This window comes from Gopherus flavomarginatus, chromosome 1 (genome assembly GCF_025201925.1).
Source record: "Gopherus flavomarginatus isolate rGopFla2 chromosome 1, rGopFla2.mat.asm, whole genome shotgun sequence".
Taxonomy (NCBI): Eukaryota; Metazoa; Chordata; order Testudines; family Testudinidae; genus Gopherus; species Gopherus flavomarginatus.
In genome coordinates, this window is record NC_066617.1 from 248411994 (window position 1) to 248428354 (window position 16361).

Below are 16361 nucleotides of genomic sequence, written 5' to 3' on the forward strand. Positions count from 1 at the left end.
CCACCAGAGCCACCTGCCGCCTTCCCAGCAACAGTCAGAGTGCCTCCTGCGGCGTGCCACCCCAAGCACGCTCTTGGCACGCTGTGGCTTGGAGCCGGCCCTGTTCCTGACTCGGTCACCAGCTCACTATGTGGCTTTAGGAAACTCAGTTAATTTTGGTACATTTGTCTAATAAATATAGTACTTATCTTTTTGAAAAGTTGCCTGTGACCATTAGATGAAGGTTACCATACTTCATAGCTTCAAAGTCTTAATGTGATCTTCTGTGTGTTCAGTGTGAAAAGTCATCACACCTCTGATATTAGTTCTCTTTAAGTACTTACATAGTGGTGTTCCCCTTGAGACTCATGTCTTTAGACTAAACACATCTACTTGAATTATTCTGTCTTCATTTTCAAGTTCCTGTATCACTTTGGTTGCCTTTCCCTGTGTCGAGATTAAAGCATGGGCAGTCTTGCTTAATGGTTGGAGTCAAAGTGAATCAGGACCAGGAACCAGAGCTGCGGGTCAGAGCTGTAATCCAGAGGTAGAGCCAGAGTCAGGGGACAGAGTCAGGAACCAAGCACTAGAGTCAGGACTAAGGAACTGTCGGCCTGCCATTCCCAGGTTCAACTGCGGGTCCTCATTCCTAATACCCTGAAGTTTCATTTTTATTTTATTTATCCACATCTCCCTTTTAAAAAGTGTGGGGGCCTGACTGTGTAAAGTGCCCAAGGTATAGCCTCACCAACACATTAAAAAGTTCTAATACAGGGATTCTCAAACTTTTGTCTTGATGACTCCTTTCACACAGCAAGCATCTGAATGCAACTCCCCCTGCCCCTTATAAATTAAAAGCACAATTTTTTATATTAAACACTATTTTATAAATGCTGGAGGTGAAGCAGGGTTTGGGGTGGAGGCTGACATAATAACCTCATGACCCCCAGTTTGAGAATCCTTGTTCTAATATAACCCCTCCTTTCTCTCTCTTATTTTATACAGAACTTAACTGGCCTCTCTTTTAAACATGGCATACAGCTTGTGTCCAGGTCAGAATTTCTCTTCAGTGGGAGTCTGAAACTAAGGAATGGAAAAATTCCCCACTGCTTTGGAGGAGGCAAAGGATGAACAGCGAACACGGCTTTCACTTCTTTCTTCCCCCTTCCTTCAGGCTTCCATCTCAGAGCATTAGTTCTGCAGAGTGGAAAGGAAACGAGGCTGTGCTGGCTCTTTCCTCTCTTGGTCTGGCTAGAAAACCAGAATTCCATTTTGTGAAAAATATTGAGATTTTGACATTTTGTTTACAATCCACATACATCAGAACAAGACCTTTGAAATGTTCAGAAAAAGAGGGAGACTCAGCCCTGAATACTCATTAGCTCTTTGGCTAGGACAGGCAGGTGGGGTATGGGAGACCTGGGTTCTCTGATCTGGAGTAGGGACTTGAATCTGGGTTCTCACTTCCCTAACCAGCAGCCTATTCACTAATCTGGCATTTCTCTGTGCCTCAGATTCCTGGCCAGCTCTAATCCCTCTCCTTTGATTAAATGTGGGGTATTTTAGTGGGTTATCCGCTTATTTAAAGCTCCACACAGAAAAATTGTAGGCATGATCTAGCCTTAAAAATGTACGTCTGGCTAAAAAGTGAATACAGGTAGTTCTCAGCCTTAATGAGAGCCAAATGGAAAGAGCCTGAGCTGCAAACAGACAGACAGATTCTGCACAATGGGCAGTGCCTCTCTCTAACTCTTTGTCCCATGACTGACTCCATGGAAGCCAGAATCTGATTTAAGGCCTTAGGGCATTCCCATAAGATGAACAGTATTAATAGTTTAAAATGTGGCTATATAGGCAAAGATGGGGCTGAGGGTGTGGGAATCTGGGGTAATTTGACACATGATTGGCAATATCCTAGAAATCTTTTATTTGCCTTGGGGATTTTTACCTTTAAGTTGTGTGCAGGTCAGTTTCAAGCATTTCTTCACAGTGATGAGGACTAAGCACTTACACTTCTTTTTAATGAACACAGGGATTCTTATGTGTTCACATGATTCCAGGAGCGGAGGCTTTAAGTAATACTTCAAATATCGCAAGATCTGGCAGCACTGAAAAGGTGAGAAAGATCTTGTGTCCGACTTCCAAAAGACGGGTATGTTGACATAGAAATTGCTTCAGATGAAATCTTATTTAAAATCAGTGACAAAATTGAACACTGGTGTGTCCCTCCTTAAGAACTAACTTGTGGTGTGATGACTCCATGAAACTGGCCATCTAAGTCAGTCAGTCACTCTGCACATGTGGGTAACTTATGTTTTTAAACCCCTTCTTTGTTCAGCCATGCTGTGTACTAGCCCTTGAGAAATCAGAATATAAACCTGCTCCCACAACAAGGGAGGGTCTGGGCAGTGAGTGTGTGTGTGTAGTGGGGGGTTTCAGTGAGAACTCTGGACAGTGGGAGAGGGAGAGTCAGGGCAGTCAGGGAAAAGGGGCCCAGGGGAATGCAAAGCCCTCTGGGCAATATCAGGGAAAGGAGTGAGGGAGCAGTACACAGGGGCACCGGGGGCCTGCATTTTTGTGTGCGTACTTTTTATATATTTTCAACCTGTAGTTGTCATATCACTCACACACATGCACAAGGTGGGCAGGGGATACAAAAACAAATGAAAGAGCAAAACCCCTGGTCTACACTTAAAAGTTCGGTCAACGTAGCTATGGCACCCAAGCATGTGAAAGCTATGCCAACACAACTGCCCCGGTATAGAGGCAGCTAGGTCAATGGAAAAATTCTTCCATCAACTTAGCTACTGTTGCTCTGAGAGTGGATTACTAACAGTGGTGGGAAAAACCCTTTCCATTGCAGTAACAAAGGTCGGCACTTCAGCTCTACAACTGCAGCGTTATAGCTGGCTTGCTGTAGTGCCTGTAGCATAATCACATGACCCCAGTAATTATTCTTTTTAAACCTTTGCATGATTTTAGGCCAATCACATGGTGGTTTTTTGGGGAGGCAGGGGGGGTGATTCATGGTTTTTAACTCTTGTGGCTGGCAATATTGCAATGCAAGCTTAAGCTGTTGAGTCACCAACAATGACACTTTAAAATAAGGCAGAACTCTTGTTTATACCAGCATGATTATTTAAATAAATATCCATGATTTTTGACACTTGGGGATATCCCATATGGCTGAGTGAGAGGATATATTGTTAACAGTTGAAAAATCTTCAAATGAAACAGCCAAGTTAAACTCTTGCCTGTGTGAGAGCAGCAGCTGAGTGGCAACACAGCAGCAACACAGAGGGGTAAAAATCAGTGAGTTCTCAATGAGAGTTTTAAAAACCTGATCCTGTGGGATGCTGATCACTCTCTTCATTTATTTAAGGACAAGCTGTTCAAAACTGGCCACTGATTTTGTGGGTGCTTGACAAGACAATGAAACAGTCTCAAATTAAGTCATACAAAATCTGTAACCACTTTACAGTGCTCAGATTGAATCTCATGATATTGGTGGGGTTTTTTTTAACAAGCTCCAGCTCTTAGTGTCATGAGACTTTTTTAACGTTCTTTTTTTTTCTTTTTGATTTCTTCATTTTAAATAGAAGTAAGTTTCTAACCCTCGTGTTTGTGGAGAAAAGCTCATAACAAGAACCCTAAAGGCTCAAAACCAGAAAGCCAATAAAAAGACACCAATTTAAAGCCTCTCATGATGTTTTAGCCAGTCTCAGTCTTGGGGGTGGGGGGAGGCCTTGCTCATGATTTTTGAATGCTCGAGGTTAGCAATTCTGCTCCTGAAAAGTGTAACCAATGTCTTTGGGAGAAGAGGGTGCTCAACTCCTCTCACAATCAGGCTCCCCATCCTTAACTACCATACACTTTTTTTCCCTAGAGGCGTGGGTTATGGATGGTGTCAGCTTTCGATTTTTCTCGGCTTGTGTTCAACTTTGTGATGAAAAGGCAGTTCTTGGTTCTATTCCATACCTAGTACAGAACTTACTTTTTGTCACTCTTCACCAAACACACACAATGCAAAGCCTGGAGGAAAGACTCATGCATGGCACCAAGGCTCAGACTGACCTGGCTAGCAGCCACTCAGCAAGTCAGTACGTCTTATTTTTGCGATTTCCATGTGCTCCAGGATGTCAGCTCACATTAAAAAAAATTAAAAGGTGAGGCCCAATTTTTCAAAAGAGCTCAAGGCTGGATTTGCAGATTCTCAGCAACCACAACTGGAGCCAGATTTTCAGAAAAGCACCACTCTCATTTAGGCACTGGGCTGAAATCCTGACTATTTTGAAGTTAATAGTTTTGCCATTGACTTCTATGGGTCCGGGATTTCATACATCCCAGGTTTTTCCGAAATGCTTTCCACCCAGCAGGAAGTCAGTAGCTAATGCACTGAGCTCTTTTGAAAATCTGGCCCCAGTTGTGAGTGCTGAGTCCTTTTGAAAATCTGGCCCTAAATCTCTAGCCTTTATGGTTGTGAAGAAAAATGTGTAAATAGTATCAATGAAGTGGTGATGTCCGCAGAGTCTGAAACGAGCTCATTCTTCTCAGTGAAGTGTTAACTCAGACGCCTAAGGAGGATGATTTCATGTCAACATGGTTAACTATTTCACTGATCAAAGCATATAAGAGAGGAGAAGGGTGATCGTATCATGAGGATCTGCACAGTCTACTTTGACATCATGTTATGGCACCACAAGTGAGTGATGCTTTGGTAACTGCAGCCACTTATGCTTCCCCCTTAATCTGACCCATTGATTCAACAAGCCAAAGGAGCACCCAAATCCTGCCCAGGGAGAGCTGAAAACCAGGTTGATATCTGAGCCTCAATGAGGGGGAGACAGGCTTGAGGAGCCAAACAGAGCCCATCAGCTCTTTGAACCCTATGGGTGGTGCGCCAAGTCCAAGAAGTACTAAGAACATCTGCCCAACATCTTGGAAGCTGATTCTCATTTTGATATCTCATGAGCTGGAGTTTGGAAAAGTACCACAATTTTCCCCCTACCCAAAAATCAGCACCTGTGTTGCACTCAAAAGAAGCACAATTTTTTTTTTCATATCTAGTACCGGGACTCTCAAATTCATGCCAAGTACAAGTATATTGCTAATCCCAAGTGCCCAGAAATCATGAGACTGGCTTAAAAATCATGAGATCTTTAAAAATAACAACTTTTGGAATTTTTCTGTGTGTCTTCTGGTTTTTGAACCTGCAGAGAGTCACATTTCCAAGCTTTTTTCTGCAACCATGTAGGTTAGAAATATAATGTTAACAAAGAAATGAAAGCTGAGATTCTCCCCTCATCACAGGATCCCAGGAGCTGAGGCTTCCTGGAAAACACCAAATATTGCTAGACTCATGATAAAACAACAAGAGTTGGCAACACAGGAAAGGCACTGTTTAGCTGGCGTATTTCATAACCTTATTTTTAAAGACCGTATTACCATCAAAATGTTGTGCAAAAGCCGTTCTTACAAATTCAGATTTACAGCAAGTTTACTAATCTGAACATCTACTTTTACTTGGGTTAGCATAGATGCGCCCATCTCCACACTCGCACAAAGCTAGAGTTCATACTTTAACTGTGCAAGGCATGCTATACCACTATTGAGCTTTGTTCTGAGAAGATGTGCATTAATTAGCACTTGTATAATGCTTTATATCTTGGACATGTTTCATATGCATCATCCAAAAAACAGCTGTCTAAGACATTTGAGTGATTATTACCACTTTCCAAATGGAGGGGATGAGAGGAAAGATATTATTGTGGTTTAAGGCATAGGTATGGCAATCCATGTAAAATGGACTTTATTCCTGGGTCTGCAGTGATCTTATTGTGCAATCTTGGGGACACCTTTTAGCAGAGGTGAAAGTAAGCCGGTGCAGTCCGGTACAGCATGCCGGCAAGAGCCAGTACGCCGTGCTGGACCACATAGACTTCCACGGCAGGGACTGAAAGGGCTCCGAGCTCCCAGCAGCTGCGGGCAGCCCAGAGCCCTTTGAATCCTGGCCGCGGCTGAGATTTAAAGGGCTCCAAGCTCCCCACCACTGCGGGCAGGATGTAAAGGACTCTGTTTTTGAGAACAAAGTTAGGGGAAAATATGTTTTGCCCATGTTAAGTGTGTGTGTGTGTGTGTGTGTGTGTCTGTGTAAAAATAAATAATGACATACTATGTTTTTAAAGAGTGCTCTATCAAACAGGAATATTTTGAAATGCATCAGTTTATAAAGGCTAAGTTGCTGTGGTTAAGTGCAGATTTATATAGCGCTCCTGAGATCCCCTTGGATGAAAAGCAGTACAGAACTGCACCTATCAAATGCGGGCAGTGGGGACAAGCAAACCAAACCCTCCCACTCCTTATGTGTAATGGAAAGTCAAAGGCAGCACATAAGTGTAACCTGTGGGTTTACATGGGGGGGGGGGGGAGGGAAGGAGGGAAGTGCCTGCCCTTGGTTGGTTGTGTAAATAAAGACTGAGAGGATGAAATGAAGGAACAGCTTCCAGCAATGCCAAAGACTTTAAAGTTCTTCGTGATTAGTTTATCACCTGACCTGGGAATTGAACCCTGGACCCTCAGATTAAGAGTCTGATGCACTGCCAACTGAGCTAGCCAGGCATTTAACACACACACACACACCAGGAACTGGATCACACTTCAACTTACTAACTTTGTGGAGTCAAAAGTTCTGCTTTTAAAGGTCCCAGTGTGGCTGCTTTTCTGTCTCCCTCCCTCTTCTCTTGCTCTTAAAAAATGCTTGTCTCTTCCCCCAACCCGGGTCTTGTGTGTGTGATTCTCTCGTGTTTCCACTACTAGCGTGCTGCTGCTGCTGCCGTCTCTGCAAGCCCCCCTTTTTTTGTAGCGGAAACGAGTAGTGTGGCTGAAATGACATACAGGACAAGGGTTACTTTGTATGTCTCCTCTCCTGGAGAGACAGACAACGGGACAGTCATTCAGTCCACCCTCCCTTGCTCCTAGAGCCCTAGTGAGCTTTAGCAAGGAGAAGAGGAGACTGAGCCAGGGAGGGTGAGAGAATCAGAAGGGAAAAAAAAGCTCTCTCCTCCCAAACACAGGAGGAGGAGGAAGAGAGCCAGAGGCCAAACAAAACAGTGAGAGAGTTGAAGGAAACCTCCTCCCCTTCTGGGAAAGGAAAGTGAGGAGTGAGTAGGCTTTGAGGATGAGAACTTAGTGCAGAGCAGGGAGGGGCAGCCAGGCCTTTCTCTCCCAGGCTCTGCCAAGTGCTCCCTTTGAAAAAGTGCTCACTTCTGTCCTGTGTGTTTGGGAAGGAGGTCAGGAGAGATGGCACAGGATGCTGAAGAGGGCAGGGATGCGCCCCAGGTGCCGACGGAAGAGGAGAAGGAGAGGAAGAACAGGAGGCGAAGAAAGAGGAAGAAGAAGGAGAGCAAGACACGGACTGTGCGCTCTAACCTGCTGCTACCTGGGCCTGAGGCAGAGAAGCCCCAAAGAAGCCCCATGGCCAATAATCGCCTCAAGACCACCAAGTACACGGCTCTGTCCTTCCTGCCCAAGAACCTCTTTGAACAGTTTCACCGCCTGGCCAATGTCTACTTTGTCTTCATCGCGCTGCTCAACTTCGTGCCAGCGGTGAATGCCTTCCAGCCTGAGCTGGCCTTGGCCCCTGTGCTCTTCATCCTGGCTGTCACTGCCATCAAGGACCTGTGGGAGGATTACAGCCGCTACCGCTCTGACAATGAGATTAACCACACGGAGTGTCTGGTCTACTGCAGGTGAGGGAGCATGCTGTGTGCATGGGGTGGAGGGTGGGAGACTGGCAGAGACATGGGGGGAGCATTATGGCAACTGGTTTCAATGGAAAGACTGAGATGGGGGCGCATAAGAAGGGCAGGGGCATGTTGAGGGGTTGATATCACCCAACAAGGATTTGTCTCTCTCCTCATATGCTTGCTGCTATGAAATGTGGGAGAGGGTCTAGAGGGATTGTATTTTTGAGCATGTTTGTACAGCGCCTAGCACAATGGGGTCCCTCCCAGCCCATAATTAGGGCTCTTAGATGCTACAGTACTATAATGAGAGTTGGAGAGTGAGCAAGTGACATGCTCTGAAGTCTTTCCATTTACAACACTAAACTCAGCTTAATGAAAACACTCTGTTATCCACGTCTTCGGCGTTTATCCCACCAACCCAGGTTGCTGTCCTCTTATCCAGAAGTTTTGACATTCCCAAAGCATTTGAGATAAGCTGTGCTTGCAAACAGAAAAATTCTAATTCATTCGGATGACTGGGAATCCCACAGTGAATTACGGACTTGTGAGAGTTAGTGAGTAAGCAAAGTGTGTTTAAAAAAAAAAAAAAAGGCTTGTGCAGCATCACAAAATGAACTTCACTCATTTACTGGACAAGTATTTGATCTGTAAGAATACTTCATCGTGTAAGTGGTCAATTCTACTGCAGTATACTTGCTAACAGGGATTTAGTTTTAGTAACATGAAACCACACTCAAGCAATGTGCTAATAAATCTTTGCTGAGCAGAGGGTAGAGGCCTCAGGTTTCTCTGTTTGAATTATGGGGGGTGTGGGTTAGTGAAGTATGAATTAATGGGGTTCTGCTGTGTTTGCATTTCTAAAGAATGTGAGGTGAGGGCATCAGTCAATATTTGCTTTTCAAAAGCCCATCATTTATCATCTCAAGTGTCATCATGCACTGTGAATTTGCTACCTCCTGTTGCTGAGAGAGGAGTTTTCGTCCATTTGTTTCTTTCCTCTTTGAAATGAACTTTTACATGTGATCAGCTACACTGATTTACACCAACTGAGGATCTAGCCTTTAGAGTTTTATAGCAGTTCCTTTTTAAAGCACCATTGATTATTTACCCAATTGTAGCTCAGGCTGAGATTTTTTGGGAATCCGAGGTGGGGGAGCGGGAGGGTGGTCTTATGCACCAGTTTCCAAGAGAGCTGGTTTTGCTGATCCTTCTGCTGTTATTACAGTACAGACAGTAAAGTGAGGCAGGAATGTGAAACACGTGTTAAGAAGTCTATGTTGTCTCTTCCTGGGTGAGGGGGTCCTGACTGAGACAGGCATTCCAGCAGACAGCAGCAACTCTCTCATTACAGGTCAGAACAGACTAAGTCAGAAATACTTGCAGTAAGCTTTATTTCTAGTCTTCATCAAATTCTGTCTGTCTTTTCCCAGTCCCATATCACATCAAGAAATCTTAGCCTATTCTTTCCCCCTCCTATAGTTATGTTTGTGCGGGAAAGACAGTAAAAGGGTTTTATTTCAGTTGGCTAACACTGTAATAACTAAACCAAGGCAAAGCACATGCAAACAAGTAACACTTAGTTAGGACCAAATTCTGACACCCCAACTCACGTGGAACAGATTTAAAATTTTTATTAAAGCTAATGTTAAAAAAAATATATAATACATAGATTGAGAAAAGAGTGTCTGTACAGCTGGGTATAGTGCTCAGATTAAATGCAAACTTTGTATTTGTGGATAAAGTCATATGATATATAGAGTACATAATCAGCAATATCCCAAATTTAGGTGAATAGATTTAACAATACAGTTTAGATCAGGGATCGGCAACCTTTGGCATGGGGCACGCCAGGATAAGCCCCCTGGCGGGCTGGGCCAGTTTGTTTACCTGCTGCGTCTGCAGGTTCGACTGATCATGGCTCCCACTGGCCACAGTTCACCGTCTCAGGCCAATGGGGGCTGCAAGAAGCCATGGCCAGCACATCCCTCGGCCCGCACCGCTTCCCGCAGCCTCCATTGCCCTGGGACGGCTAACTGTGGCCAGTGGGAGCCGCGATTGGCCGAATCTTTGGACGCAGCAGGTAAACAAACCCTGGCGGGCCGTGGGCTGAAGGTTGCCGATCCGTGGTTTAGATATTAGAATCTGAATACATGGGTATATAACACATGAAAAGAGTTGTATAGAGATTTGATTGTGGAAAGCAAAATATAAAAATGAGTGGAGACTGTCCCTCAGTAATTGAGAATTAGGTAGGTTATCCATTTAGAAAATACAATCCATGAGGAAAGTATTTCAGTTACTTTCCTGTACCTTATTCTGAGCAGTTCCAAAATCTGTCTGCTAGTAAATAGGAATAAAGTAGAACAGATAATCTAGACTCCAAAGTTAAAAACTGAAAAACTACATGTTGTAGAAGCCATTCAAAACCCTTAATAGTAATTCTGGGCTGGCTTTTCCCACCAAAACTTTTCTTTTTGAACTGCAACTGAATGGTTAAAAGTGACCAATGGAAAATGTGTACTTTTACTGTCGCTTTCAAATTGATATTGAAGCTCGTTGAGATTCACAGCTAAGCGTTTAATGTGTTGTACTTTGTTCTAGTTTGTTATGCTTAGCATTTATGTTGTGTTTAAACTCAAAATTAGAGTCGTAGTATTTTGTGGACTTCATTACTTTAGAGTTACAGTTTTACTGGGTTAGTGGGGAATAGCTTGGGTGGTACCCTTCTGATTTTGAATCAATCTATTCCCTGTGGTGTAGTAAATTTGAAAGCATAGAACCGTGTGTCCAGCTACTCAAATAAAAATTTCTGAATCGGGATGGAAGTTGAATGCTGGTTAGTTAGGGAATTGCATCCAGGAGCAAAGCCCAAGTGAGCTCTTTCCCTTGAAGGCCAGAACTTCCCCTTCCCAGCACAGCCGCTTTTCTTCTCCAGAAGTGTGAAGTTTTCAACTGCGTGATTTACTCCTAACTGTGTGGATAGTTGTGTGCCCTCAACACCCTCTCTATTTTAGCATATGCATTGAGCCTAAGTAATTTAAATGTATGGTAATGTCTGTACTCCCAAAAAGATCCTAAAGTGCTTCACAGACTACTGCATCTATGTACCATAATGTTGAAATGGAGCCACCTCTGGGGGAGACAGCAGCAGACAATTAGCTCCCAAAATATTCAAGAGCCAGAGGCAGGGATTTTTTTCCCCAGGAGTGGTAGGAAAAACCATTTCTTTTTTGGTAAATAATGCCCATGCAGAACAGACTGGCTCTTGCTTTCTAATAGTTTTAACATTTCTGTTCAGATGAAGATGGAAGTTAGTTCTTACATTACCTAGACTTGTTCATCTATGGTCACTGTGTTGCTTTACTCATGACTACAGTATCAATTCCTTATTTGAGCATAAATTGCAAAATTGAAATGTAATGATAGGCAAAGCCTGCTGCTGTCAGTGTCAGCTAATCAGGATAAGGCCCCAACAGGATATTGACAAAAGCAGTAACCTCAGTAAGAGGCTTTCAGTAATAAATATACAAATAGACCTTTCCTGTATCTGTACATCACAGAATAGGATAGGAAGGGTTGATATTACACCAACAAGCAGGATGCGAAAAAAGTTGTGGCGGGGGCTATGCCTTTCTCCTCCTACCTCCCCCCAACAGTGGGAACTCTGATGACCCCTCCTTATAAGGTCATCATTGCCATGTGAATTCAGACGTCAGTCAAAGCCCTGTAGCACTAGAAAAAAATGCAGATTGCACACTGAAACATTTTCTCAGACTGATTCCAAGATATACACATTGCTGCTGTTTTTAAATATTTGGCAACACCAAGTGTGGGCTGGGAGTGCATGTCTTAAAAGCTCTTCTAGGCAGAGGTCTTGTTTGCAGTATATTCTTGCAAAGCATGATATGCATTCACATACTGTATAAATAGAAAATTAATATGAATAACATTGGAATTCATCCTGTATGGCAGTGTTTCCCAAACTTGGGACGTCACTTGTTCAGGGAAAGCCTCTGGTGGGCCGGGCTGGTTTGTTTAACTGCCGTGTCTGCAGGTCCGGCCGATCACAGCTCCCACTGGCCACGGTTCACTGCTCCAGGCCAATGGGAGCTGCTAGAAGAGGCACAGGCCAAGGGCCGTACTGGCCGCCGCTTTCAGCAGCTCCCATTGGTCTGGAGCAGTGAACCACAGCCAATGGGAGCCGCAATCAGCCAAACCTGCGGACGCAGCAGGTAAACAGCCTGGCCCGCCAGGGGCTTTCCCTACACAAGCAGCATCCCAAATTTGGGAAACACTGCTGTATGGAATTATATTTTGTAAGTGACTTCATGCAATGGTGCTGAAACACTGTTAATTAACATTTTTCAGGGAGTGTTATTTTCAAAATGAAAGGTTTCAGTTTTAGTGCCTACTCTAATGTCTTTAAGGTCCAGAAAAAGTATTGCTGCAGTGTGTGAGCATCTCTGTTTACAGATCAGAAGGCCATACTGTTTTTTTTGTGGACATGGAAATGTAGATTTATCAAATCAAAACTTCTGACCCGATTGTTTTTTCCAGTGGTGTTGCACTCCTACTATTCAGTTCCTATTGATTGTAATGGGAGCTGCAGGTGCTTATTGCCTTAGAAAATCAAGATTATCCTCCCTCAGTAAAACCCAAGGGAAAGAGAAAAGAGAGCATGAGGAACTTGCTTCATGGCATTTCCAAAATATCTTCACTTAATTAACAGGTTTTCAGCCCTACAGAAGAAACACAAGGTAACCTCCACGCACAATCTGAGGAACAGGGGCAAAGCAAGTTACGTCCCTTGGGATCCTAAGACATCCATGTGGTGGCTGGAATCGCTTCTCTGCATCCTTTCCAGAAATAAAGCATTCCTGATTCTGATTCAAAAGGAAACTACTTAGGATTAGTCTGTTCCCTCTGGTGGGAGCTCTTTACACTAGAAATTGAGAATAATACAGTAGGATTGTGTGATTGGGGTCAGTATCCTTTTTCACCTGGCAAGGGGAACATTCCTCTTAATGTTACTCTCTTTTTGTCTGTTTTCTATGTTCTGTCCAGACTGACTGTGAATAACTAATTGGGAAGCATGATGGCACCACTTACTCACTATGTCGACTTGCCACACACAAGTGTTTTGTAGCAATCGTGGTTGGGTGGAAACCAAGCCAAGCATCAGGAGAGCTGGGTTCTGTTCCCAGATCTTCCATTGTCTTGTTGTGTGACTTTGGGCAAATTTCCTCAACTACCTGTTTCCCCATTTTAAAAAAATGAATATTTTAGCCCCTTTATGATGCATAGGAGAGCCTTATAGAAATGATCTAGGCATACTTTATAAGGTATTGGGTCATATTTCTGGTCTCCAGGCAGAGATTCAGAGACCCAAGGGAACTGACAGGCAGAGGCCTGGCCAAACAGTGGATTTCAGCTATCTCGTATTGCTGCCCATTGTAACTCCTATTGTAAACAGGCAAAGCTGCTATAAGCCAGACCATGCACTCCTGTAAATTACCATTGCTGCAGGCTGGAGGAGTTACCTTCTGTAGTGCTCCCCATGACTTAGAACTATTTTGCCTTTCCACACTGGAAGTTTGCAGTGGTGCAGCTATGCTGGTGGCTAGCGACCATTGATTGTAACTAGGGCAAATCCCCAGTGTCAACAAGTTCTGCTGATGATGTTGGAGTAATGCCTTCAGCCTGTCTCCCCAGCCAGCATGTGGAAGCAAGAGCTGGGCCATCAAACTTTTGTTTTTAAAAACAAGCTCCAGGTGAAGTCTACTTTTAATTGACCTATGAGAGGTTTTTAAAGTGGTGGTGTAGTTAAAAAGTGGTGAGTAAAATAAACACTCAGGCAGAATAGGCCTGGCAACAAACTCTACTGTTCCTGTGTTGGTCTGTGGACAGTGCATCATCACTAATGCACGGAGACTCAGGAAGGTAGGCCTAAGGCTAGACCATGCCTGAAATATAAGATCAGAAATCCAAGCTGGCATGTCTGCCTGGGTTCTTTTTATAAGAAGTGCAGTGGGACACTTATTTCCATGTTTGGTGGCAACCAAGCTTAAGAGTTCTTGAGTTTTCACAGGGAACTGTGCACTTAGTTCTGATCTCAAAGGCTTCTGCTGGCCACTCCCTTCATGAAGACTGCATCGTTAGCCCTCTTGTCTCACTCCTTGGGCACTGTGCACTGGAGGACTTACTATGTCCAAAAATCTGGTTTTGCTTCACAGATCACCCTCAGGCACATGGATAGCTCTAACATCCCAACAAACAGGAGCCATGCATCAGTCCTCCCCTGGGAGGCAGGACCATCAGAATTAAACCTCTCAGAACTATGGTCCAGATTTGCACCGTACACCAGCAATAAGGTTGGGAAGGGGGTCTCAGATTCACAGTATAGCCACATCTTGAGAGAGAGTGTTGTGTGCCCATCCACAATTGTGTATACCACATTCCCTCCCAGTGTTGATCAAGTAACCTTCCGCAGCAGTTGTTTATTTGGAAGAGTAATACTCAGAAAGTACTTAATGTGATCTAGCAAAGAGATACAACACCATGTGACCATGCTCTTTGCAGACTACCAGAAAGAGCTCTGTAGACCACTGTTCAGGAAGCTTCTCATTGATACATCATTACTGGCATAGTTAAGACTCTAATCTCAGCTTTTTGTGAGCACAAACACACACCAAATAGTAAAGAAAGCCTCCCTTTTTACCACCTATCTCCAGCAACAGAAGTTGTTGATTGTGATATCTTTATTGTTCTTCAAAGGATCTTTCTTCTCATCCCCTGTCATCCTTGAGGGCTGGGAAAGTGTTCCAGCTTTCACACAGATAAGTTAAGGTGGTTTAAAATAAAACAAAACAAAAAACCTGAAAAACCTGTCTGAATTGCTTATGAAGCCAATTTTTCACATTGAAATTGGCACTAGAGTTACGAATCCCATTCCTAAGAGTACCGTTATCTCAAGTCCTTTTATAGTTAAGGCTGGTTTTGCATTTAGATCGTGGACAGGTATAATTAATGTTCATAATTGAGAGTTAGAAAAAGTATAATGCAGAAGCATTTTTAATCAAATCTTTGCATATGTGCCTGAAAGGAATAAAACAAACTGAAAATCCAGTTTGAGGAAGGTGACATGAACATTTTAAAACACATTGGCAGAGTTCCTTTGCTGCGTTTCCATGAGGCACAACCCCTGGGGAGTGGAGATAGGAATGAGGTGCCTGTCAGCCACCTTTGCGCTCTCCTGAATCTGGGCTTTTCTGAGGATCAGTGTCTAGCACAGGGGTAGGTAACCTATGGCACGTGTGCCGAAGGCGGCACACGAGCTGATTGTCAGTGGCACTCACACTGCCCAGGTCCTGCCACCAGTCTGGGGGGCTCTGCATTTTAATTTAATTTTAAATGAAGCTTCTTAAAACATTTTAAAAACCTTATTTACTGTGCATACAACAATAGTTTAGTTATATATTATAGACTTATAGAAAGAGCCCTTCTAAAAACATTAAAATGTATTACCGGCACGCGAAACCTTAAATTAGAGTGAATAAACGAAGACTTGGCTCACCACTTCTGAAAGGTTGCCGACCCCTGGTATAGCATAAATTAGACTCCTTCAATCGACTGCAGTCTCCTCAGGGCTACCTACAAGTGTGGAGCAGCTCAGAATCACCCTGTTGTACTCTAAATTGTGTCACCACCCATCTCCTCCCTGGGGTTGTGTGGAAGGGATGGTGGTGTTGAAACAGGGGCCAGAGTTGTGGGGGGGAAGAGTATCCCTCCAACTGTGTCTTTCAATAAATAATGTGATTCTGTTTTTTCAAACCGAGAGCTCTAAAATGCACAGAAGACATAACTTTTCAAAAGCATTCATCTTACTGTTTCAGGGATCACAGAAATACATCATGGTGCCCACAGAAACCAACCAGCCACCCAACTGAAAATAAACCTGGTCTTGTGGATCATTGCTAGATGTCTGTTTAATCCACTTGACCTTGCCAGGCTGCCATATGCCCCCTGCTCTCACTGGTTGTTGCTTTTTCCCTGTGTCTAAAGGAAAGCAGATGCAGATCTTTACCTAGTGCACCCTGCACCCTTAAGAATAATCCTTAAGAACAATCATGCATAGCAGGGGATTACTTAATAGTATCTAGAGATGGGAAAAAGTTATGTTCCTCTTGCGTATTTTATTAAAATACTTTCACTGCCTTGTCATGTTTTCTCCCTGTAATGTGGTGCTACAAATGGGCAGGTCTCTCAGGAACAACAGCCAGCTTTTGCAACATGAAGAGCCATTGCATAAACTCAGACTCTGTTGGGGAGTACAGAGATGGTTTGTTTTGTTTTATGTTCTGGTTGCCTAGAAGTAATGACCCACTTTCAGGAAGAGTTTAAATGCTAGCAGTCTAGATGGTTGTGTTTTTTGGCTGTGTTGTGTCCATGCTGCTTTTTTAACACTTAACATGTTAGCAACATTGCAAAATAATTGTTGCTTTTATTTCCCCTTCCTCCCCTTTTTCTAACTACTGTAAAACTACCACCTTGGTCCCTTAGACTTGTCTTTTGTCTGATGTCTTAGGCTTTAGTCATTCTGTAGGATGACCATATCTGTGCTGCTGGCCCCCTTCTTCT

The 16361-nt window shown here is 43.6% G+C and overlaps 1 protein-coding gene and 1 non-coding gene across 2 annotated transcripts in view; one reads left to right on the forward strand and one right to left on the reverse strand.

Moving 5' to 3' along the window:
- Positions 1-6524: 6524 nt before the first annotated feature.
- TRNAK-CUU (transfer RNA lysine (anticodon CUU)) lies at positions 6525-6597 on the reverse strand. The gene has a single exon. It is a non-coding gene; the product is annotated as a tRNA-Lys (tRNA).
- A 391-nt stretch (positions 6598-6988) lies between these two features.
- The window catches only part of LOC127038947 (phospholipid-transporting ATPase VA-like), a 143492-nt gene continuing 134119 nt past the window's right edge, over positions 6989-16361 (forward strand). The window contains exon 1 of the mRNA XM_050931976.1: positions 6989-7727. Within this exon, the coding sequence (XP_050787933.1) occupies positions 7279-7727 (449 nt within the window). The 5' untranslated portion in view covers positions 6989-7278. The remainder of the gene's footprint in view (positions 7728-16361) is intronic.